At 44.6% G+C, this 26,495-nt stretch overlaps 1 protein-coding gene across 2 annotated transcripts in view; it reads left to right on the forward strand.

The window, feature by feature from the left end:
• LOC111968890 (protein NDRG3-like) overlaps positions 1-26,495 on the forward strand; it is a 63,352-nt gene that overhangs the window by 8,934 nt on the left and 27,923 nt on the right. For both annotated transcript variants that reach the window (XM_023994835.2, XM_023994844.2), the window contains exons 2-3: positions 14,701-14,784; positions 17,676-17,708. In XM_023994835.2, coding sequence (XP_023850603.1) covers positions 14,728-14,784; positions 17,676-17,708 — 90 coding nt within the window. In that variant the 5' untranslated portion in view covers positions 14,701-14,727. The remainder of the gene's footprint in view (positions 1-14,700; positions 14,785-17,675; positions 17,709-26,495) is intronic.

Below are 26,495 nucleotides of genomic sequence, written 5' to 3' on the forward strand. Positions count from 1 at the left end.
CATCAAATGATCATGAGGAAGGTGAGGGATCAGCCCAGAACTACACGGCAGGACCTGGTCAATGACTGAAGAGAGCTGGGGACCACAGTCTCAAGAAAACCATTAGTAACACTACGCCGTCATGGATTAAAAATCCTGCAGCGCACGCAAGGTCCCCCTGCTCAAGCCAGCGCATGTCCAAGCCGTCTGAAGTTTGCCAATGACATCTGGGATGATCCAGAGGGGAATGGGAGAAGGTCATGTGGTTCTGATGAGACAAAAATAGAGCTTTTTGGTCTAAACTCCACTCGCCGTGTTTTGGAGGAAGAAGGATGAGTACAACCCCAAGAACAGCCATCCCAACCGTGAAGCATGGAGGTGGAAACATCATTCTTTGGGGATGCTTTTCTGCAAAGGGGACAGGACGACTGCACCGTATTGAGGGGAGGATGGATGGGGCCATGTATCGCGAGATCTTGGCCAACAACCTCCTTCCCTCAGTAAGAGCATTGAAGATGGGTCGTGGCTGGGTCTTCCAGCATGACAACGACCCGGAAACACACAGCAGGGCAACTAAGGAGTGGCTCCGTAAGAAGCATCTCAAGGTCCTGGAGTGGCCTAGCCAGTCTCCAGACCCTGAACCCAATAGAAAATCTTTGGAGGGAGCTGAAAGTCCGTATTGCCCAGCGACAGCCCCCGAAACCTGAAGGATCTGGAGAAGGTCTGTATGGAGGAGTGGGCCAAAATCCCTGCTGCATGTGTGCAAACCTGGTCAAGAACTACAGGACACCTATGATTCTCTGTAATTGCAAACAAAGGTTTGCAACAAATATTAAGTTCTCGCTTTTCTGATGTATCAAATACTTATGTCATGCAATAAATGCAAATTAATTACTTAAAAATCATACAATGTGATTTTCTGGATTTTTGTTTTAGATTCCGTCTCTCACAGTTGAAGTGTACCTATGATAAAAATTACAGACCTCTACATGCTTTGTAAGTAGGAAAACCTGCAAAATCAGCAGTGTATCAAATACTTGTTCTCCCCACTGTATCTGTGTTTGTAGTGTACAGGATATATCCATGTTTGTAAGTGTACAGGATATATCTGTGTGTGTTGTGTACAGGATATATCTGTGTTTGTAGTGTACAGGATATATCGTGTGTTTGTAGTGTTACAGATATATCCATGTTTGTAGTGTACAGGATATATCCATGTTTGTAGTGTCCGTGTGGCTCAGTTGGTAGAGCATGGCGCTTGCAACGCCAGGGTTGTGGGTTCATTCCCCACGGGGGGACCAGGATGAATATGTATGAACTTTCCAAAATTGTAAGTCGCTCTGGATAAGAGCGTCAGCTAAATGACTTAAATGTAAATGTATAATGTAGTGTACAGGATAGATCTGTGCTGCAGAATGCAGGAATCTGAATCAGAGCTTGCATTCTTATCTCACTGTCTTTTGTTAGTACTGTACTTTTTTAGTACTGTCCTGTACTTTGTCTTTATTTATTTATACGTTATCCCTATCCATCTAGCCTATTCTGAATGGTCAGCTTTCGGGCTCTGACTCCATAATACTAAGGGCAGTTTTTACACTGTTGAGCCCTACTGTGGTTGCTTAAGCTGTTTGGGTTGGTCTGATGAGCGGTTTTATGTAAATGTTCATCAAAAGGTCATCATTCCTTCACCAGCAGTGCTGCGTAGAGGGGTCGACAGCCCCCTGTGGTTGTCAAGGACACAGCCATCCTCCCTGGCGACAGGAGAGGAGAGATGGTGCCAGTGGTTTTTCTGAGAGGGTCCACCTCTGTCTCTCTCTGGGAGATTAGGTTGTCCTGATCTGTCTCAGTGACCTCTGTTCTCTCTGGGAGATTAGGTTGTCCTGATCTGTCTCAGTGACCTCTGGTCTCTTCTGGGAGATTAGGTTGTCCTGATTTGTCTCAGTGACCTCTTTCTCTCTCTGGGAGATTAGGTTGTCCTGATCTGTTCAGTGACCTCTGTCTCTCTTGGGAGATTAGGTTTCCTGATCTGTCTAGTGACCGCTGTTCTCTCTGGGAGATTAGGTTGTCCTGATCTGTCTCAGTGACCTCTGTCTCTCTCTGGGAGATTAGGTGTTGTCCTGATCTGTCTCAGTGAACTCTGTGTCTCTCTCGGGAGATTAGGTTGTCCTGATCTGTCTCAGTGACCTTTGTCTCTCTCTGGGAGATTAGGTTGTCCTGATCTGTCTCAGTGACAGCCAGCCATGGCTGTGTGTGATGGCTGTGTGTGATGGCTCTATCAGGAGAAAGCCTTGCTTGGTTAGACCAACTGGCTACTCACCACAGATCCATACAGTTCTAGACTGACCTAGAACCAACCTAGCTACCTGCCATCCACATAGAGATACTTTCATAAGCATGTGTTAAATAAAGAATACTACCTAGGTTTTCAATCAAATAATCTAACAGAGAGAATGGGTGTGTGGTAGTGTCTTGGTTATCTCTGAGTGTGAACCTTGCTGTTGTCACACTAACATGTACCGATCGCCTTGGGGTTCTGTCATCCGTCTCTAGGCCAGTGTTATGTCCTGTAGTGTAGACACATTAGAGCCCTGTAAACCTGTTATCTGGAGTAAGGCTCACTGTCACTGTGACTCAACTCTGGCGTGAACCCCTGCCTCAGCTGCTCTTTCTCTCTRTACAGTACCTCTCTCTCTCTACCCCTCTTTTTACCTCTATCTCTCTCTACCCCGTCCTCTGCCCTGCCTATCCACTCCACCTCTCCACTCCTATCTGCACGAGTAAGCAGTGCTAGGAATCCCCTACAGACAGGCCCCACCAGCCCCCGGGCAGGGCAGCCAGAAAGCAGAGCTGAGTGGAGTGGAGCCATCAGGCAGAGGCAGCACTGAGAACCATCAGCCTTATTTTTAGCAGGAGTAGCGCTGGTAGCGACCAGGCCTATGTTATAGCTTGCAGTAGATTTTCTGGGAGTCATCCATCTATTGTCATTCCGCTCAGTAGTATGTTTTTTTGAGTTGCTCCTATACCTTTTGCGAGGGCCGTGTTGGGTCGTATCGATGTAGCGATAATGCATACAAGTTGCTATTGTCAGAATAGGAGGGCAGAGTGTCCATTCTCTAATTAATCTTACTTTGGAATGTTAGAGACACCTCACCATTTTTTAGCTGGTAGAAAACAGACTATTTTGAAGAGGTAGAAGTTAACCAGTGTTCTCTTTCAATCTGTGGATATAACATCATGTGGTGTGAGTATACACGTATTGCATTTTTCACCGCTAGTGTTGAGTCAGTGGTTCAGTGCAATCTTCATGCTGTATAATCAACCCCCCTTGATGTATCATTGCGTTTTGTGTCCTCAAAGAGAGGGAGAGCAATAGACACAAGCACTTCAAACAAACAAATCACATCACCCAAAATGTGCATCCAGTGTAGTGCTCAGAACACCACARGACTTATACATCAACCCCAAAATAGAGCTTGCTGAGTCGGAGAGGCTGAGTCGGTAGGCTACACACTGGAAACATGGGAGACTTACTCAAACAACCAGCTCTCATAGGACCATCATGTCACGATGATGCCTTATTTATGGTTTATACATATGCTTCCCTGTTGGATTTAATGTTTAAATTGAGTTATCCCGTTTGTTAGTTTGAGTGAAACAATAGTGCTGGTGGACAGTGGCACCACTTTGTGGACAAAATACACTGCAGGTTTTTGGCTTCATATATAGTAAATCTAGCATCCAGTTTTTCTCAGAATTTTGGACAAATAATGATTTGTGTCATAATACGTTCTGGGAATCAATGTACTTTTTGGAGCAGGACACAATTCCTTTGAGGCTGTGTGTGTGTGTGCTGCCTGCGTGTTTGTTTGTTTGGGGGGCGGGGGTGTTGGACTACACAAACAGCCCAAACTGTCAATCTGTTACCAAACGTTGCATCTGCACTGTTCTTCAAGTAAATGTGTTTTATTATAATTTTCAGTGGAAATTGTTAAAAATAGCACTTATGCATAACTTTGCAATCATTGGTTTGAAGTGAAAAATCTGAGTCTCAGTGTCACTCTGTTACTGTGGAATTGCCCTGATGCCTACAGATATGAGGTCTTAAATCAATATGGGAAATGCCTTTTTTAATCTCACAAGACCATTGGCAGATAAAGTGCCCCCGCAGGGAATAATGCAATGCTTTAACAGCTCTCTGAAAGTAATGAGAGTAGCAGTAGATGTGCAGAAAGAGAGAGACTTGACAGCGTGCGTGCGTGCGTGCGTGCGTGCGTGCGTGCGTGCGTGCGTGCGTGCGTGCGTGCGTGTGTGTGTGTGTGGTTATGTGTTTGTTAGTTTGTGGATGTGACAGATTTGCCCCAGTCCTGAGTTTAGAAAGGGGGAGGGGCTCCCCCTCTAAGATCAGTGACTGCTGTGTGCCAGTAAGGGCTCTGATAATGATCTGAGCCTCTTTCTCACACACACTCACAAACACACACACAGACACACTCACAAACACACACACAGACACACACCAGTGACTGTGGAGCAGGGTTTCCTCTGACACAAAACTGGGAGAGTCACCAAGAGTATGTACTATGAAAATAGTAATATATAGAGGGAAATAAACGGTGAAGGAGAGAGAGACAAATACTGTATAGAGAGACTGTAACAAACAGAGAAACAGATGAGAAAGAACACACATTTCTTTCCACAGGGCTGTGGGATGAGCCCCACCTTCTTGGCGACAGGTAGCCTAGTGAATCCCGGATCGAAAGGTTGCTGGATCGAATCCCAAGCTAATAATCTGTCCCTGAGCAAGGCAGTTTTTTTATTTTACCTTTATTTAACTAGGTAAGTCAGTTAAGAACAAATTCTTATTTTCAATGACAGCCTAGGAACAGTGGGTTAACTGCCTTGTTCAGGGGCAGAACAACAGATTTTTACCTTGGGATTTGATCTTGCAACCTTTCAGTTACTAGTCCAACACTCTAACCACTAGGCTACCTGCCGCCCCAACAGTTAACCCACTGTTCCCCAGTCGCCGATGACATGGATGTCGATTAAGGCAGGTAGCACCTCTCTGATTCAGTGAGGTTGGGTTAAATGCAGGAGACACATTTCAGTTGTACAACATTTATTTTCTACAAATATATCAACGAATTGTCGCCGGCGCTAGAACAGTCTGCAGCACCCGGCCCCAACCTACTAAAATCTGAGTTAAATGTCTACTGTTTGCTGATGATCTGGTGCTTCTGTTAGCAACCAAGGAGGACCTACAGCAGCACCTAGATCTTCTGCACAGATTCTGCTAGACCTGGGCCCTGACAGTAAAAACATGTCCAGTTGCCAGGACCACAAATACAAATGCCATCTAGACACCTTTGCTCTAGAGGACTCAAAAAACTATACCTACCTCAGCCTAAACATCAGCACCACGGGTAACTTCCCCAAAGCTGTGAACGATCTGAGAGACAAGGCAAGAAGGGCATACGCCATCAAAAGGCACATAAAAATTTGACATCCCAATTAGGATCTGGCTAAAAATACTTGAATCTGTTATAGGACCCATTTCTCTTTCCAAATAATGTCCAATCAATTGAATTTACCACAGGTGGACTCCAATCAAGTTGTAGAAACYTCTCAAGGATGATCAATGGAAACAGGATGCACCTGASCTCAATTTCGAGTCTCATAGCAAAGTGTCTGATAACTTTTTCTGTTTTTTATTTTTAATACGTTTGTAAAAAAATATATAAAAAKATAAAAAATTTAACTGTTTTACGCTTTGTAATTGTGGGGTACTTTGTGTAGATTGATGAGGAATACAAATTAATTAATCAATTTTAGAATAAGGCTGTAACGTAACAAAATGTTGGAAAGGTCAAGGGGTCTGAATACTTTCCGAATGCACTGTGAGCATTGCACAAAATGAGCTGGAAACTGAGCTGCACTTCCTAACCTCCTGTCAAATGTACAGTATGTGTCACGTTCCTGACCTTATTTCCCTTGTTTTGTATTTATTTAGTATGGTCAGGGCGTGAGTTGGGTTGGGCAGTCTATGTTATTTGTTTCTATGTTTAGMTTTGTTCGTTTGGCCTAATATGGTTCTCAATCAGAGACAGGTGTTTGTCATTGTCTCTGATTGGGAGCCATATTAAGGTAGGCTGTTTTCACTGGTTGTTTGTGGGTGATTGTTGCTGTGTCTGTGTTTGTTCGCCACACAGTACTGTTTCGTTCGTTTGTTCCTGTTCGTGCGTTCATGTTTTATATTTTCTCAAGTTCAGGTCTGTTCACGTCGTTTATTGTTTTGTAGTTTGTTCAAGTGTTTTTTCGTTTTCGTTTAATAAACGATAGTATGTATTCAAACTACGCTGCGCTTTGGTCCGATCCTTGCTCCTCCTCAGACGAGGAGGAAGACGAACGTTACAGTATGGCCAAATTAGAGACACAGACTCACAAAGAATTTAAAACAAATCCAATTTTGATAAACTCCACTTATCTATTGGGTGAAATACCACAGTGTGCCATCACAGCAGCAATATTTGTGACCTGTTGCCACAAGAAAAGGGCAATCAGTGAAGAACAAACACCATTGTAAATACAACCCATATTTATGTTTATTTATTTTCCATTGTGTACTTTAACTATTTGCACATCGTTATAACAGTACATAGCCATAATATGACATTTGAAATGTCTCTATTCCTCTGAAACTTTTTAGATTGTAACGTTTACTGTTCATTTTTATTATTTATTTCACTTTTGTTTATTATCTATTTCACTTGTGTTGGCAATGTAAACATGTGTTTCGCATGTCAATAAAGCCCATTGAATTGAATTCAAGACAAAGGAGATGATTGTGGTCTACAGGATAAGGAGGACTGAGCACACCCCCATTATCATCAACTGGGCTGTGGTGGAGCAGGTTGAGAGCTTCAAGTTCCTTGGCGTCCACATCACCAACAAACTAACATGTTTCAAGCACACCAAGATAGTCGTGAAGAGGGCACGACAAAATCTGTTCACCCTCAGGAAACTGAAAAGGTTTGCCATGGGTCCTCAGATCCTCAAAAGGTTATACAGCTGCACCATCAAGAGCATCCTGACTGGTTGCATCACTGCCTGGTATGGCAACTGCTCAGCCTCCGACCGCAAGGCACTACAGAGGGTAGTGCGTACGGCCCGGTTACATCACTGGGGCCAAGCTTCCTGCCATCCAGGACCTCTACCAGGCGGTGTTAGAGGAAGGCCCTAAAAATTGCCAAAGACTCCAGCCACCCTAGTCATAGACTGTTGTCTCTGCTACCGCATGGCACAGTACCGGAACGCCAAGTCAGGTCCAAGAGGCTTCTAAACAGCTTCTACCCCCAAGCCATCATACTCCTGAACATCTAGTCAAATGCCTACCAGACTATGTGCATTGCCCCCCCCCCCCCTCTTTTACACCACTGCTACTCTCTGTTATTATCTATGCATAGTCACTTTAATATCTCTACCTACATATAATCTACCTCAATTACCTCGACTAACTGGTGCCCCCGCACCATTGACTCTGTACCAGTATCCCCTGTATATAGCCTCGCTATTGTTATTTTACTGCTGCTCTGTAATTATTTGTTACTTTTATTTATTATTTATTAGGTATTTTTCTTAAAACCGCATTGTTGGTTAATTATGGCTGCATCCCGCTACCGGGATCATGATGACAGCAGCCAGAGAAAGTGCAGGGCGCCAAATTCAAACAACAGAAATCTCATAATTAAAATTCCTCAAACATACATACATCATTTTAAAGGTATTCTTGTTGTTAATCCCACCAGAGTGTTCAATTTCAAATATGCTTTTCAGCGAAAGCACTACAAACGATTATGTTAGGTCACCATCAAACCACAATAAGCACAGCCATTTTTCCAGCGAAAGATAGCAGTCACAAAAAAGCAGAAATATAGCTAAAATTAATCACTAACCTTTGATGATCTTCACAGATGACACTCATAGGACTTCATGTTACACAATACATGCATGTTTTGTTTGATAAAGTTCAATTTATAACAAAAAATCGGAGTTTACATTGGCACGTTACATTCACTAGTTCCAAAAACATCAAGTGATTTTGCATAGTCACATCGTTTCAACAGAAATACTCATCATAAATGTAGATGATAATACAAGTTATACACATGGAATTATAGATATACTTCTCCTTAATGCAACCCGCTGTGTCAGATTTCAAAAAAACTTTACGGAAAAAGCAAATCATGCAATAATCTGAGACGGAGCTCAGAACAATAGCCAAATTAGCCGCCATGTTGGGGTCAACAGAAACCAGAAAATACATGATAAATGTTTCCTTACCTTTGATGAACTTCATCAGAATGCAGTCCTAGGAATCCCAGGTCCACAATAAATGCTTGATTTGTTCGATAATGTCCGTTATTTATGTCCAATTAGCTACTTTGGTTAGCGTCTTTGGTAAACAATTCCAAAGTCACAAAGCGCCTCCACTATAACGTGACGAAATGTCCAAAAGTTCCGTAACAGTCAGTAGAAACATGTCAAACGATGTACTGAATCAATCTTTAGAATGTTGTTAACATACATCTTGAATAACGTTCCAACCGGAAAATTAGATTGACTCCAGAAGAGCGGTGGAACGGACGTCCTCCTCATGTGAAGGCGCATGGTGAATGCGTGATCAGCTCGTGGCAGTGATTACTCATTCCTGTCTCCTTCGGCCCCCCTTCACATTAGAGTCATCAGACAAAGTTCTGTTGACTGTTGACATCTAGTGGAAGCCGTAGGAAGTGAAAACTCATCCATATCTCGCTGTAATTTCATTGAGAGCTTGGTTGAAAATCTGCCACCTCAGAAACAATTCAAACAGGGAGTGGAACTTCTCAGGTTTTTGCCTGCCATATGAGTTCTGTTATACTCACAGACATAATTCAAACAGTTTTAGAAACTTCAGAGTGTTTTCTATCCAATATGAATAATAATATGCATATATTAGCAACTGGGACTGAGGAGCAGGCCGTTTAATATGGGCACCTCTGTGCACCTTTCATCCAAGCTACTCAATACTGCCCCTGCAGCCATAAGAAGTTAAGGGCTTGTAAGTAAGCATTCACTGTAGGGTCTACACCTGTTGTATTCGGCGCATGTGACAAATATAATTTTATTTCATTCATTTGAAATGAGAGGCAGAGAGATAAGAGACGGATACTGACATTGCGTAAGAAGGAGGAGACTCCACAAGGTCACGTCCCCCGCCCCTTTACGACCTCCCTATCAAAGCCCCAATCTAGTACCAGAGAGAGAGAGAGAGAGAGAGAGAGAGAGAGAGAGAGAGAGAGAGAGAGAGAGAGAGAGAGAAGGAGAGAGAGAGAGAGAGAGAGAGAGAGAGAGAGAGAGAGAGAGAGAGAGAGAGAGAGAGAGAGAGAGAGAGAAGAGAGAGAAGAGAGAGAGAGAGAGAGAGAGAGAGAGAGAGAAGAGAGAGAGAGAGAGAGAGAGAGAGAGAGAGAGAGAGGAGAGAGAGAGAGAGAGAGAGGATGGAGGGGTGGCTCTTAACATTCATCAACCGTCTGTATAGAACCAGGGAATTATTGCCAGTCTTTTGAGTAATGCTTATAGGGGGCCAGGAAATTAAATCTGTGTGTGAGATGTTGGTTGTGTTTTTCAATATGATTATGAGTTAATTATATTAATGGATTATGTATTTAGCTGCTAATCCTTCAACGATCCAGAGAAGTCCAGAGAAGTCCAAGTCCATCACCTCAATAATTCCCTGCAGTCACCTGAATGAACACATGGTATGCTACTGCACACACTGCTTGTGAATGGCCCTAGGACCATGCGCATGGCCCAGACCATGCGTCGGGACTGCCGCCCGTGGTGACTCCTTGCTGTCCCCATGCCGCCTGGCCTTGCTGCTATTCCAGTTTCAGCGTTCTGCCTGCGGTTATGGAACCGCTACCTGTCCCAGACCTGGTGTTTTTCAACTCTTGATGATCGGCATGAAAAGCCAACTGAAAATTATTCATGATTATTATTTGACCATGCTGTTCACTTATGAACATTTTTGAACATCTTGGCATAGTCTGTTATAATCTCCACCCGGCACAGCCAGAAGAGGACTGGCCACCCCTCATAGCCTGGTTCCTCTCTAGGTTTCTTCCTAGGTTTTGGCCTTTCTAGGGAGTTTTTCCTAGCCACCGTGCTTCACACCTGCATTACTAGCTGTTGGTTTTAGCTGGGTGTCTGTACAGCACTTCGAGATATTAGCTGATGTACGAAGGGCTATATAAAATAAAATTGATTGATTGATTGATTGTGAATAAGATTTGTGAATTCTAAATGTGTGAATGTGTTGATTCTAGATTGAATACTTTGGCAAAGGTGTGTGTGTGTGTGTGTGTGTGAGTGCTCTTCAGTTGAAGTGTATGGTTTTTGAACCGACCCTGTGTCGGGAGGTTGCATGTGCACTATAACAGAGGAGAGATTTAGTTTGCTTGGATCAATAGGCCTCAGTGGAGTAACAAGAGAGAGTTGGGCCCCAGGAGAACAGACTGGGAAAGGAGTAGAGTAATTAAGGCTGGGGCACTAGGAGCTTGCTGCCTCAGGCCTGGGTGCTCCTGCTTCACAGGAATCTCCTGGGGTGATGGTAGGGAGGGAGGGAGAGAGAGAATATTCTCCCAGTTCTGTTGCTCTGTCTGTCCGACTTGTCTCTCCCCCTCCGGCCAGAACAGAGCAGAGGGATTGGATCAGAACAGAGCAGAAGGATTGGATCAGAACGTAAGACTAACACTATAGTTGTGTTGTTAACCCCCTACAGGAAGTGAAAGGGAAAAATGTCAAATGGAGAGATTTTCCCTCTGATTCTCTTACCAAACGAATGGCCTGGGTTAGAGTGTTAGGAATAATCTGGAACTGAGCCCATCACAGTCACAGAATTATACTCTGGGGCGGATTATACAAAGACTAAGCGCTGTAAACAGTGTGTCTGAGGGGGTGGGGGCAGCGATGTGGAGCAGCCAGGGCAGACGTTTCTATTGAGATGTTCCACAGACCAGTTAGTTGTTCCTTTCAGATGGTTGCCATAACAGCACCATTGAGTCACATAAAGGAAAACAGGCCTGGGATCTGTTCTCACTGGTTGGCTGGGAGGGAGGCGGGAGCTTCTAAGGAATTTGTCTTGCCCTGTTTTCCTTGTTTTTTTTGTATGCCTTACTACTTACCCCAAAGCATCTCCCCCCACACAGAGGTTCCTCTGTTCTTTAATTGGGACTGTGTCATCAAAGTTATTTGACCCAAAGATAAAAGGGACAGCCACACAACACAGACAGTCCCTCTATTTCAGCTTGTTGTCAGGGCCCCGCTCTCACAGCAGATCCATCAGCCTGTCATAGGTGACATTAAGGAAGTCAAATTAGTGTCACCATGACAACATACAGGTAGGTTAACTCAAGCCACCATGGTGACATTTGGTAGGTCAAATCAGGGTCACCATGCCAGCGTCTATAGGTTACCCTAGGCCTAGGGTTTCCATGGCGACGTCTAGGTAGGTAGAAATAAGGTCACCATGGCAACATTTGCCATTTAAGGAGGGCTACCTCAGGGTCAGCATCACGACTCTCAGGCGACTGTAATCCATAATAGGAGCCTCTCCCAGAGTGCACTGCTCTCCAAGGTGAGATGGAGATCGATGGATGGAGAGGGGGATGAGGCAGGGGGAGGAGTGTGAATGTGTCCTCTCAATCCATCATTCAGCACCAGCTGCTGACAAGGCGGCTACAGGACTCCCTTGTGTGTGTGTGTGTATCAGTACTACGCTAAAGATAATAACACCTCTCATACTATGACCTCCAGCCCAGGTCAGAGGGCAGGGCATCGTTGGTGGGTTGTCCGTTAGACCAGTGTAGTTTCACACACAGGATGGAAGACTGGGAACAGAAGAATACACATTCAGACATTTTAAAATAGGACTATTTTGTCTGTTTAATTATGTGGTGAAGACTGAGCATTCTTCACATTCATGACTCATGTGGTTTTCCTCGGACATGATCTTCAGGGATGTTTTTCCTAGTGCTCGGTCCTCAGTCACTGTGGTGCAGTGTGGCGTGATGTAGGAGGCACTACAGGAGCAACCTGCTGAGCGCTAAATTGACCAGGGGAACTGTGTGTGTTTATAAGTGTGTGTATCGGTCTTCATAAACAAGACAGTTAAGAGACATACTGTATTTAGAATAACCATAATGCACCACCAGTCAGACTTTCCAGACAATTAGGTCACATGTATGCACCTCATTGTACTGTGTCAGCTGTTTCCAGAATTTCCCCTTCCCCCATACTCTATATTCATCCACGCACATAGCATGTTSTGAGCATCGTCTGATGTCAGAGGTATTTAATCAAATGTGACCATCTCTAATGGACTCCCAGTCAAATATGTTCCACAGACAGCAAAGCAAACACATTGCCTGTCTATCCATCTGTCCTCTGGGCCAGAGTTTCCCAAACTCGGTCCTGGGTTCCCGCCTTGGTGCACGTTTCGTTTTTTGCCCTAACACTACACAGCTAATTCAAATAACCAACTCATCATTAAGCTTTGATTATTTTAAACAGCTGTGTAGTGCTAGGGCTAAAAAACTAAACATGCACCCAGGTGGGGCCCCAGGACTGAGTTTAGGAAACCCTGGCCTAGGCTTTCTCCTTCAACTCTCATTGTCTGAATAATGTGTATCTGAATGACTGGATCTGTGTCCTACATGTCACTGTGGATGAATGAGGCCACAGGGAAGAAGTTATCATTGGTAAAACCAGATTATGTAGCATCTCTCCCCAGACCTGCACTGCCCCAATCTGTTTCTCCCATTACAGCCTCTATATGTTCCCTTTGTCTCTTTGTCTCTCATTTGTCCCAAGGCGCTCCTATCTTAGAATAAACATCACCGGCTTTGTCTCTATGGCAACCACAGCACACACCGTACAGTGGAATGTGAGTCTGTTGGAGACCAGGTGTTCCTATAGTTGGAACAGGGTCGGGCCATAGGAAATGTACAGTACAATCATACACTACAATATAGTACAATAAAATACAATTCAGTACTGTACAATACAATAAAATACAGGACAATACAATACAACTTCATATTGTAGGATAGCWTTTAGGAACTGTCTGTCTGTCATTTGGGTATAAGCCTAACCTGACCCTTCCCGATTGCAGTTGGCCTTTGCTACCGGCCCACTTTCTGCGTCAGCCCGAGGAAGTGTTGGAATGATACAGCCAGTACGCTGAATCTGCTCAAGCATGCAGAATATTTCTTTTTCTTTTTTCTCGCTCCTTGTCTAAATATTTTTTTGTTCCTTTGAGCCGTATTTGTCAGCAGCATTGCTGGGCATATTTTCATCATACTAACCACTTCTGACGATTAATGTGCAGGCATAGGTTATGGTTTTGATGGTATGCCCAGTCTGTTCCAGGAAGGTAGTAATGTCTTGCCACAGGGCTATATTATATTTCACTCATCAGATGGAGGCTATGCACAGGGGTGAGCCACCATAGCAGGTCTGAGAGCACCCTAATGGTTCCTTCTGACTCAAACTGGGATGACCTCATCTGTGGAGTAGAGCTGTTCTGGTTGGTTGAGTTCCAGGTTATTCAATCACCAGCCTACTCTGAAGGTTATATGTTCAGCTCAAGGTTGTTAGAGAGAGGTGGGCCCTGACACAGGAAGTGATTATAGTACTGGAACTCCCATTGGCTGTTGTCAGTCCAATAGCCATGCCCTTTTCTATTGTAGACCAGCCTTCACTGTATTTGTACAGTGATTTTCAATTAATTGAGCAATTAATTAATTAGTTGAGCTTGTTAATATATGAGTATTAACTTACTAATAAATGCAAGTGAGAGACAATTACAATATGAGATACGTTTTATTTTATTATACATGTTGTTAGAAGCATTGACCTAGGCCTGTCTCTTTAGATTCTATCCCCTGTTATCCCCTCAGTAACATGATCTTCTCTCAGAGAGCCAGGTAACAGAACACCGTTTACTGTCCTCACCTTGAGCAAGCGGGGCTGAGGTAAAAGGGGGAGGCGCTGGCGGGGTGATTGTGTGCCGCTTGGGTGTAGTCTCTCTCTGTGTAATTATTTTCCTCAAAGGGAAAACAAATGAGGAGGGATTTGTGTGGTGTCCCTGACTGCCTGCCCCACTGCCTGCCCCCCTGCCTTACTGCTGCCTGGTCCTTAGGTGTAGGCTATGTAAGGCTGGGATGACCTTTCACAGAGCAAACAGAGAGGGAGAATGCCCTTCAACCCTTCAGCTTCATCCTCATCACATGCGTGTCACGGCGATACAGCTCCGGTCTGTGTGTGAGAGTCTTAGGGGAGGAATGACAGGGCCAGGTGGGCCAGGGCCACAGCACGACACATTGCCTGCTTCTCTCATCCAATACAAATAGATCAATCAGCCTGATGTGCTGTTACTAACCACTCCCATATTAACTAATAGCGTGAAGCTGACATGAATCTGAACAACTTATTGACGCAGCAGGGGTCTCTCAGATCTCTGTTATGTTCTCTCTGTGTGTGTGTGTGTGTGTGTGAATACGCAAATAATAAGGTCTTTGTATGATGGTATGTGCTATAATTGTGTAGCTCTCATTTCTGAAAGTATGTTATGTGTGGCTCACATAGAATCATTTATTGTCTTCTTCTCTCTCTCTGTCTTCCTCTCAGTGTTGAGTAGAGTGACCAGACAGGAAGATGGATGAGCTACAGGATGTGCAGCTGACTGAGATCAAGCCCCTGCTGACCAATAAGGTGAGAGTATGAGATGACCACATGCGAGGGAGAGTCACACATACACATGCCTATACACTGAGTATACCAAACATTAGGAATACCTTCCTAATATTGAGTTGCATTCGTCGGGGCAAGGACTCTACAAGGTGTCAAAAGCGTTCTACAGGGATGCTGGCCCATGTTGACTCCAATGCTTCCCACAATTGTGTCAAGTTGGCTGGATGTCCTTTGGGTGGTGGGCCATTCTTGATACACATGGGAAACTGTTGAGCGTGAAAAATCCAGCAGCGTTGCAGTTCTTGACACTAACCGGTACGCCTGGCACCTACTACCATACACTGTTCAAAGGCACTTAAATCTTTTGTCTTGCCCATTCACCCGCTGAAATCCTTCTTTAACTTGTCTCCTTCCCTTTATCTACACTGATGGAAGTGGATTTAATAAGTGACATCAATAAGGGATCATAACTTTCACCTGGATTCACCTGGTCAGTCTATATCATGGAAAGAACAGGTGTTCTTAATGTTTTGTAGACTCATGTTTTGAGATTTATTCACTATTTGTCTCCATCGTGAACAGTGCTTTCCTCCCCACTCCAGAACTCTGTTCATCAAAGTTAATTATTTATAATCCCTGCTTCACTGTAGTGAGGGAAGAGAAAAGACTCTAGAAAATAGAGGAATAGGAGTCAATAGAAGAAAAATCAAGGGATGGAGTTAGGCTCAAGAGAGAGATGCAGAGAGATGCAGAGAGATGGAGAGAGAGAGTAGGCAGATGAAGCTTGAAAGCAAGAGGGAGGGGAGGAAAGAGGGGAATATCAAAGGGGAACCTTGCAGAAACGCATCTCTTTTTTTTGCTTGAAAGATTCAGATGAGAGAGAAAACACTCCAGCAGATCAAAGCTTTCTTCCCACCGTTCCTCAAGGACCTCCGTCTCCACTGCAGCATCGAGGAGGGGATGAGCTCCCAGCCTGCCTTGGGTTGGGGCAAGGAGAAGGAAGTCAGCCCATCTGTGTAAATTGACCCGTTTTATATCCAGAGGGAACTATTCTGTTCCAGACAGTTCCAGGGCGATATTACAGGCAGTTACAGAAGGTTTTCACCAAAAACAAATTTGGCACGAGAAGTTCCGCCCCCATTAATTTTCAACGAGGTCACATGGATAAATGTGCAGGGTATTGTGGGAAGGTGAGCGGCAAGAACCCTGCTGGTGGAGTGGTAGAAAAAGTTCAGCTCTGCTCTACTTTATGCAAATTTCAATCAAAGTGAAGCCTTGGAGCGAAGCGTTGTCAAGAGGAGGCACCGCCTCGGGTCAAAACCCACTGTTAGGCTTTCTCTGCATCACAGGACATGAGTTGATGTATAGGCTGAGGCACTGTTAGGCTTTCTCTGCATCACAGGACATGAGTTGATGTATAGGCTGAGGCAGAGGGTATTGTGTCATACATCATGGGCTGAACAGGCCATTCATCACCTGACAGTGGTGCTGGTGATGTGGGCTGGCTGTGGACAGACAGGTGGATGGAAGACAGCGCCATGAGCTCGTCTGAATGAATGGGTTTATGGCTGACCTCTCACTCCACCTAGTGGCAAGGCCATCTCATTAAGAATCCAACAGACAGGAGCCTGCAGGATAGATGTGAGGACAGACACAGTAATGAGTTGACAGGAGAGGCATACAGGTGATAAATAGGATAGCATATTTAGAGTATGTCAATTAAGCAGTGGTGTTTTCTATCCTGAACAAAAATATAAACGCAACATTCAACAATTCCAAAGATTTTACTGTGTTACAGTTCATATAAGGAAATCAGTCAATTGAAATAAATTCTTTAGGATCTAATCTACGGATTTCACATGACTGGGAATACAGATATGTATCTGTTGGTGCATGGATCATAAAACCAGTCAGCATCTCCTTCGCATAAAGTTGATGGCTGTTGATTGTGGCCTGTGGAATGTTGTCCTTCTCTTCAATGGCTGTGCGAAGTTGCTGGATATTGCCGGGAACTGGAACAAGCTGTCGTACATGTCGATCCAGAGCATCCCAAACATGCTCAATGGGTGACATGTCTAATGAGTATGCAGGCCATGGAAGAACTGGGACATTTTCATCTTCCAGGAATTGTGTACAGATCCTTGCGACAGGGGGCTGTGCATTATCATGCTGAAACATGAGGTGATGGCTGTGGATGAATGGCACGACAATGGGCCTCAGGATCTTGTCACGGTATCTCTGTGCATTTAAATTACCATCGCTAAAATGCAATTGTGTTCTTTGTCCGTAGCTTATGCCTGCCCARACCATAACCCCACCGCCTCCATGGGGCACTCTGTTCACAACGTTGACATCAGCAAACCGCTCGCCCACATGACACCATACACATGGTCTGCGGTTGCGAGGCTGGTTGGACATATTGCCAAATTCTCTAAAATGATTTATGGTAGAGAAATGAAAATTCAATACTATGGCAACAGAGTTCCTGCAGTCAGCATGCCAAATGCAAGCTCCCTCAAAACTTGACAAATCTGTGACATTGTGTTGTGTGACCAAACTGCACATTTTAGAGTGGCCTTTTATTGTCCCCAGCACAAGGTGCACCTGTGTAATGATTATGCTGTTTAATCAGCTTCTTGATATGTCATACCTGTCAAGTGGATGGTTTATCTTGGCAATGGAGAAATGCTCACTAACAGGGATGTAAAGAAATTTGTGCACAAAATTTGAGAGAAATAAACTTTTTGTGCATATGGAAAGTTTCTGGGATATTTTATTTCACCTCATGAAACATGGGACCAACACTTTAAAAGTTGGGTTTATAGTTTTGCTCAGTATAAAATACTGTAGGTGAAAGAATTTCTACCATCCAACACCTCAATAACATACCTTTCTTTCCTCTTTCCTCTCAGAATTCACGTAACTTCCAGGACTTTGACTGCCAGGTGAGTGTCTCCAGTTCTAAATGAAGGGTGTTGATTTGTACTGATCATTTTCAGTGATGTGAAAATGAAGGGACCAAACAGAGGGAAAGTGTTCTGCTCAGGTGACAAGCGGTGGTTTGAAATCATTCTGATCCTACTACTTTCAGTTTGCCCTAAGTTTAAACAGAGTTCCTCTCTCACAATTAAGAGTCTGCAGGTGGAATGGTGATGTAGAGTTTGCAGGTGATTCAGGTGTGTTAAGTTCTTGTAAGGCCCTGTTCTGTGGACAAACCTCTATTGGATAACACTGAGTCGTGACTCATTAAACCACACCAGCCTGAGGCCCTGAAGATCAACACAACAGCCAATGAATGCCTTCTATCTCCATTACACAGCCAATCACTGCTTCACTGCCATGTAAGACTGGGAAGAAGATAGGGTGTTATTAGTTGTTTCTATGATATTGTGTGATTCTTACATATTGTATGTTACACAACATMATCAAAAGTATGAGGATCCACACCGATCTCGACAAACCATTTCTGTATGGGCCTCGCTTTGTGCACAGGGGCATTGTCATGCTGAAACAGGAAGGGGCCTTCCCCAAATTGTTGCCACAAAGTTGGAAGCACAGAATCTTCTAAAAAGTAATTGTATACTGTAGCGTTAAGATTTCCCTTCACTGGAACTAAGGGGCCTAGCCCGAACCATGAAAAACAGCCCCAAACCATTGTTCCTCCTCCACCAAACTTGACAGTTGGCACTATGCATTCGGCAGATAGCGTGGGTTTGGCATCCGTCAGACTGCCAGATGGTGAAGCGTGATTCATCACTCCAGAGAATGCATTTCCACTGCTCCAGAGTCCAATGGGGGCGAGCTTTACACCACTCCAGCCGACGCTTGGCATTGCACATGGTGATCTTCGGCCATGGAAACCCATTTCATGAAGCTCCCGACAAACAGTTATTGTGCTTCCAGAGGAAGCAATGTGAGTGTTGCAACCAGTGTTGCAACAAGGACAGACAATATTTATGCAATTTATGTGCATCAGCACTCGGCAGTCCCATTCTGTGAGCTTGTGTGGCCTACCACTTCGCGTCCTACCACACTTACAGTTGACCGGGCAGCTCTAGCAGGGCAGAAATTTGACGAACTGTCTTGCTGGAACAGTGGCATCCTATGCCAATGTTTGTTTGTGGAGATTGCATGGCCGTATGCTCGATTTTATACACATTTCAGCAATGGGTGTGGCTGAAATCACCAAATCCACTAATTTGAAGGGGTGTCTACATTCATTTTTATTTTACCTTTATTGAACTAGGCAAGTCAGTTAAGAACAAATTCTTATTTTCAATGACGGTCTAGGAACAATAGGTTAACTGCCTTGTTCAGGGGCAGAACAACAGATTTTTACCTTGTCAGCTCYGGGATTCGATCTAGCAACCTTTCGCTTACTCGCCCGATGCTGTAACCACTAGGCTYCCTGCCGCCCCTACATACTTTTCCACATGCAAATAGAACTGTACAGGGTTATTATTAGCCTACATACATAGGCTACAGTCAGAAATGGATCTTCATTATTTTTGTATCTGCTGACAGTGGACAGTGGTCTTTGCACAGTGCAAGGTACATGCTTATGAAGTTTGCACTTCAACAGTCAGGTGGATGCTGCCTTTCCCAGGTACTGTAAACAGTTAACTAACGCTGGCTTTCCCAGCCTCCATGCAGTCATGCCTGTTCTCTGCATCACGTCCTGGGCTAAATATAGCTACTGCAGGTAGGATGGTAAGCATACTCAGTAGAGCAGGGCTGGTGCTCTTTTCCTCCATGTGGTCCTGTCTGCGGCGCACCCCCCCKSCCCCCCCCCKTRCATGCATACACTCAGACACGTGTATAGGCATTGTCAGACACCCAAACACACACACTTTCAGACATATTCCTTTTACTTTTGCCACATCCATCGGGACATTGTACCAGCAGTGTTTGCATCTAGCCAGTAAATCCACTAGGATTTGTATAATTATTACAGAGCTCCCATTAGTCATTCCACTGCAGCACTGCTGTGACGTCATCACCCATAGACGGTGTGTGTGGATGTGGATGGGAAGGGACGACAGGGCCCGATGGTGTGGCATAGGCTATCAGTCTTCATTCTCCACCTGGATGATGCAGTCCCAACCTGAGGATGTTTCTCTTACATCACACTGAGGTAGCCACAATTTATTACTTTTTMTACATTTATTTAGGACAAAACACATTGCGACAAGAGAGACACCACAACACTACATAAAGAGAGAAGTAAGACAAAAACATAGCATGGTAGATGTGTGTCACCCTCCCTCCCTTCACACATTTTTATATGTTTACACTCTTGGCAGGAATTCTGAACAAAATGATGGAGCTGGACATGGCTATTCAAAATGTGATGCTAAATGAGTGCAGAATCAGGAGACGTGCTCTGGGAGCTGCAGTGACACTAAGGGGGGAGTAACGGGATGTTTAGCTCTGTTCAGCATCACAATTCAGTCCTCCTTAGATCTAGCAGAGACAATGTTGTAATCCATTTCAGATATATTGTTCTATGTACAGCGAGTTCCAAAAGTTTTGGGACAATGACATTTTTTGCTGTTGTTTTGGATCTGTACACCAGCACTTTGGATTTTAAATGATACAATGGCTGTGATGTTAAAGTGCAGACCACTTTAATTTTCATCCATATCGAGTGAACCGTTTAGAAATTACATCACTTTTTGTACATAGTGAGAAAGTTACAGACGCATAAATATCCTAACCCCCCAAAATGCTAACCTGCCCTGTTGAGAGGTTATCCGTAATCATGGTAGCATCCACATGAATGTAGAAGTGTTTAGAAACATATTCTATTTTTAATAAATAGTAAAAGTGACTCCAAAATGACGCAACACATTATTTACCATTAATTTCTATTGGGTACAAAATCTGAAACACAACCAAAACAAACAGCAAAGCTTAACGTAATCATTGTGTGCTAGGAATATGGGACCAAATCCTAAACTTTTAACTACTTTAATACACACATAAGTGAATTTGTCCCAATACTTTTTGTCCCCCTAAAATGGGGGGACTGTGTACAAAAAGTGTTTTATTTCCAAACGTTCACCTGATATGAATGAAAATACCCTCAAATTAAAGCTGACAGTCTGCACTTTATGCTCATAGTCATTGTATCAGGTTAAATTAAATTCAAAATGCTGGAACACAGAGCCAAAAAAACAGCCCAATCCTTTTGGAACTCACTTTATAAGCTACTTGAATTAACATGATGGTGTATGAATTTAAAAAAACCTGACAACCTCTTAGGCTTGATCTTAGCCTCCTCCAGGAATGCACTCTCCTCTCTTTTCCCCTTCAGTGGGTGAAGCAAATGGCTTCATATGAAATCAAACTGGGATTGCAAGTCATTGGCCCTCTGTGTTCTGCTGATCTCGTTTAGACCAGGGGAGGGCGCTCTAAGCCTGACTYATGGTGCAGAGCAGAGGCGCTAGACTTTTGTGTCTAAGATGTGCCTGTACAATGCAGAAGGCTAATGTGGTTAAGATATTGGTTAATGTAGCTCCAAAGGAGAAGTGSGGAAAAGAGTGCAATGAGAAGAAGTACATCAGTGTCTTTTTTAAGCTGCTATCCCTGTCCTCCACTTTCTCCTCTGTCCGTCCGTCTCCTTGGAGGGGGTGGTTGGTGCTGAGACAACAGTGTCTGTATGACTCACAGGGACGGAGAGGTGACATCTTGGCTATGACACTGTCACTGGCCTGCCTTTGGCAGAGAGACATAGAAACAGTCTCTATGATTGCGTTCTGAGGTGACACTGGAATTAAAAGAAAACAGACTCTAATCAGAAATGTATACCTGAAATAAAATGGTGGTGATTTATCAGTATGTGTGGAGATAGCAGTCACTTGTGAACAGATTATTGATCATTACCAGAGATGCATGCATCATCATTAGACCGGTCAACAGGTGTTTGTTTGTACATTGTAAATGTGTCTCTGTATCCATACCTCTGCATGTGTGTGTATGTGGCACCCCCTGTGGGGCAGTAGTGGAAATAGTTCATGTAGAAACACTAGGTAGTAAGCTCCATTTTACATTTACATTTGAGTCATATAGCACACGCGCTTATCCAGAGCGAATTACAGTTAGTGCATTCATTTTAAGAGCGATAGGTGGGACAACCACATATCACAGGCATAGTAAGTACACGTTTCCTCAATAAAGTAACTATCAGCAAAGTCAGAGCTAGAAAGGGGGGGTGAGTCACGTGCAAGTGTTGGTTCAGCTACGTTTCCTTTTTAGGACAGGGGTTTAGGTGAGGAGGGGGATTACTTAAGATACTCTTTGAAGAGGTAGGGTTTCAGGTGCTTTCGGGAAGATGGGCTGGGACTCTGCTGTCCTTGCTTCAGGGGGAAGCTGGTTCCACCATTGGGGTACCAGGACAGAGAAGAGCTTGGACTGGGCTGACAGGGAGCTGCCCTCCCGTAGGGTTGCGAAGGCCAAGAGACTACAGGTGGCAGACCGGAGTGCTCAGGTTGTGATGTAGGGTTTGAGCATAGCCTGAAAGTTGGGAGGGGCAGTTCCTCTTGCTGTTCTGTAGGCAAGCACCATGCTCTTGTAGTGGATGCAAGCTTCGAGTGCAGAGGAGCGGGATGACATGGGAGAACTTGGGAAGGTTGAAAACCAGGCTGGCTGCAGCGTTCTGGGTAAGTTGTAGGGGTTTGATGGCACAAGCGGGGAGCCCAGCCAACAGCTGGTAGTCAMAAAAGGAAACAAAGTATTGATCAGAGACCTGGAGGGGGTTGCAGTGTGATTAGTAGGTGAGCAGCCTCTAGTAAAAATGAGATCAAGTGTTTTTCCTTGTGAGTTGGAGGGGAGTTGGAGGGGTTAGGGAAATGGTAAGGTCAAAAGAGGCAAGGCGGGGAAAGAGAGAGTTGTAAAGCAATTAATCGAAGGCAGACGTTGGGAGGTTGAAGTCGCCAAGTATGAAGAGCGGTGAGCCCTCGTCAGGAAATGAGCTTATCAAGGTGTCAAGCTCATTGAGGAACTATCCAAGGGCACCTGGTGGGCGATAAATGACAACAATGTAAAGCTTGAGTGAACAAGTGAACAAGTGACAGTGACAGCATGGAATTCAAATGAGGAGATGGACAGGTGAGAGAGGGAGAGAAAAGAAAATCTCCAGTTAGGAGAAATGAGTAGCCCTCTGCCACCATGATGACCAGATGCTCTTGGACTATGAGAGAAAACGTAGTCAGATGAAGACAGAGCAGCTGGAATAGCAGTGCTCCACCCAGCTTGCCTGACACTGTCGGTGTCACATCTGCTCCTGCCACGCCCTCTAGTGCTCATCCGGTGTCTCCTTGATCTGCTGCCACTCCCACAGTGCTCTCTCCCTCTCCCTCTCTCTCTGTGTGTGTGTGTGTGATTGTGTGGGCAGAGACAGGTGTGCTGAGTCAGAGCAGATCCCCACCAGCTGGAACCTGTTCCATAATCAAGACCTATACAAATACTCAGTCCTGCCATTTCCACACTGCCAGATTGTAATTTCTGCCCAGTCCGTCCATGTTTCTAGCCGTTTGTTCCTGTTGTGCCTGATTTCCGTTGCCTGACCCTGTTTTCCTCTCCGCTACAGTTCTGCCCGCTCTGACTCTGGTCCCTGTTTCCAGTCCGACTTCTCGTCAGTCCTACTACTCTGTCTCCACTCTACGCTCCCTTGGATTCCCCTCCGGACCTGCTTACCCTGTCCCCACACCTCTCGCTCCAGCCTCAGCCTCCGCACCTGGTTTCCAGCAATCTGCCCGAGCTTCCCCTGGCCAGCYCTCAATCTTCCCCCCGTGTTTCAATAAATACCTTGGTTACCTCATCCCAGTCTCCTRGTCTGAATATGCTCTAGGGTTCACCTGTTCCACTCCACGTGACAGTCGGTGGAGTTCACACTGTAGGACCAATAGAACATACACTGAGTTTGCTGCTCCGKCCACTCAATCCATTCTATAGTTTGTACGTCCTATTGGTCTCCACGGGTAAACTCAGCCCATTTGGCCAGCAATCTGTTATGCTGCATTCATAACATCTCCTAAATTCGTAAATATACAACTGGGGAAAATCCACTTGAACGCCCCTCCAACTGGTAATTGCTAGTGGGAAACTCGCATAGAGATGAGAACATACAGTAAATAAAATAAAAAAATAAAATGTTATTGGTCACATACACGTGTTTAGCAGATGTTATTGCGCTTGTAGCGAAATGCTTGTTTCTATCTCCGACAGTGCAGTAATATCTAACAAGTAATATCTAACAATTTCACAACATATACCCAATACACACAAATCTAAGGAAAGGAATYTAATTAAGAATATATAAATATATGGAAGAGCAATGTCAGAGCGGCATAGACTAAGATACAGTAGAATAGTAATAGAATACAGTACAGTCGTGGCCAAAAGTTTTGAGAATGACACAAATATACATTTTCACAAAGTCTGCTGCCTCAGTTTGTATGATGGCAATTTGCATATACTCCAGAATGTTATGAAGAGTGATCAGATGAATTGCAATTAATTGCAAAGTCCCTCTRTGCCATGCAAATGAACTGAATCCCCCAAAAACATTTCCACTGCCTTTCAGCCCTGCCACAAAAGGACAAGCTGACATCATGTCAGTGATTCTCTCGTTAACACATGTGTGAGTGTTGACGAGGACAAGGCTGGAGATCACTCTGTTATGCTGATTGAGTTCGAATCTCTATGCGAATTACAGACTGGAAGCTTCAAAAGGAGGGTGGTTCTTGGAATCATTGTTCTTTTCTTCCTCTGTCAACCATGGTTACCTGCAAGGAAACATGTGCCGTCATCATTGCTTTGCACAAAAAGGGCTTCACAGGCAAGGATATTGCTGCCAGTAAGATTGCACCTAAATCAACCATTTATTGGATCATCAAGAACTTCAAGGAGAGCGGTTCAATTGTTGTGAAGAAGGCTTCAGGGCACCCAAGAAAGTCCAGCAAGCGCCAGGACTGTCTCCTAAAGTTGATTCAGCTGCGGGATCGGGGCACCACCAGTACAGAGCTTGCTCAGGAATGGCAGCAGGCAGGTGTGAGTGCATCTGCARGCACAGTGAGGCGAAGACTTTTGGAGGATGGCCTGGTGTCAAGAAGGGCAGCAAAGAAGCCACTTCTCTCCAGGAAAAACATRAGGGACAGACTGATATTCTGCAAAAGGTACAGGGATTGGACTGCTGAGGACTGGGGTAAAGTCATTTTCTCTGATGAATCCCCTTTCCGATTGTTTGGGGCATCCGGAAAAAAGCTTGTCCGGAGAAGACAAGGTGAGCGCTACCATCAGTCCTGTGTCATGCCAACAGTAAAGCATCCTTAGACCATTCATGTGTGGGGTTACTTCTCAGCCAAGGGAGTGGGCTCACTCACAATTTTGCCTAAGAACACAGCCATGAATAAAGAATGGTACCAACACATCCTCCGAGAGCAACTTCTCCTGAAAAAGAAGGGSCAACACTGCAAATATTGACTCTTTGCATCAACTTCATGTAATTGTCAATAAAAGCCTTTCACACTTATGAAATGCTTGTAATTATACTACAGTATTCCATAGTAACATCTGACAAAAATATCAACTGAAGCAGCAAACTTTGTGGAAATTAATATTTGTGTCATTCTCAAAACTTTTGGCCACGACTGTATATACATATGAGATGAGTAATGCAAGAAAAGTAAACATTATTAAAGTGGCRAGTGTTCCGTTTATTAAAGTGGCCAGTGATTTCAAGTCTATGTATATAGGCAGCAGCCTCTATGTGCTAGTGATGGCTATTTAACAGGCTGATGGCCTTGAGATGGAAGCTGTTTTTCAGTCTCTCTGTCCCAGCTTTGATGCACCTGTACTGACCTCGCCTTCTGGATGATAGCGGGGTGAACAGGCAGTGGCTTGGGTGGTTGTTGTCCTTGATGATCTTTTRGGCCTTCCTGTGACATCAGGTGCWGTAGGTGTCCTGGAGGGCAGGTAGTTTGCCCACGGTGATGCGTTCGGCAGACCGCACGACCAAGRGGTGATACAGCCTGATAGGATGCTCTCAATTGTGCATCTTTAAAATGTTGTGAGGGTTTGCCAAGCCAAATATCTTCAGCCTCTTGAGGTTGAAGAGGTGCTGTTGCGCCTTCTTCAAAACACTGTCTGTGTGGGTGGACCATTTCAGTTTGTCAGTGATGTGTACGCCGAGGAACTTGAAGCGTTCCACCTTCTCCACTGCGGTCCTATCGACGTGGATAGGGGGATGCTCCCTCTGCTGTTTCCTGAAGTCCACGATCATCTCCTTTGTTTTGTTGACATTGAGTGGTTATTTTCCTGGCACCACACTCCCAGAGCCCTCACCTCCTCCCTGTAGGCTGTCTTGTCATTGTTGGTAATCAAGCTTACTACTGTTGTGTCGTCTGCAAACTTGATGATTGAGTTGGAGGCGTGCTTGGCCACACAGTCATGGGTGAACAGGGAGTACAGGAGGGGGCTGAGCACGCATCCTTGTGGGGCCCAAGTGTTGAGGATCAGTGAAGTGGAGGTGTTGTTTCCTACCTTCACCACCTGGGGTGGCCAGTCAGGTAGTCCTGGATCCAGTTGCACAGGGCGGGGTTCAGACCCAGGGCCTCAAGCTTGATGATGAGCATGGAGGGTACTATGGTGTTGAATGCTGAGCTATAGTCAATGAACAGTATTCTTACATAGCTATTCCTCTTATCCAGATGGGATAGGGCAGTGTGCAA

The sequence above is a fragment of the Salvelinus sp. IW2-2015 genome, linkage group LG1 (assembly GCF_002910315.2).
Source record: "Salvelinus sp. IW2-2015 linkage group LG1, ASM291031v2, whole genome shotgun sequence".
NCBI lineage: Eukaryota > Metazoa > Chordata > Actinopteri > Salmoniformes > Salmonidae > Salvelinus > Salvelinus sp. IW2-2015.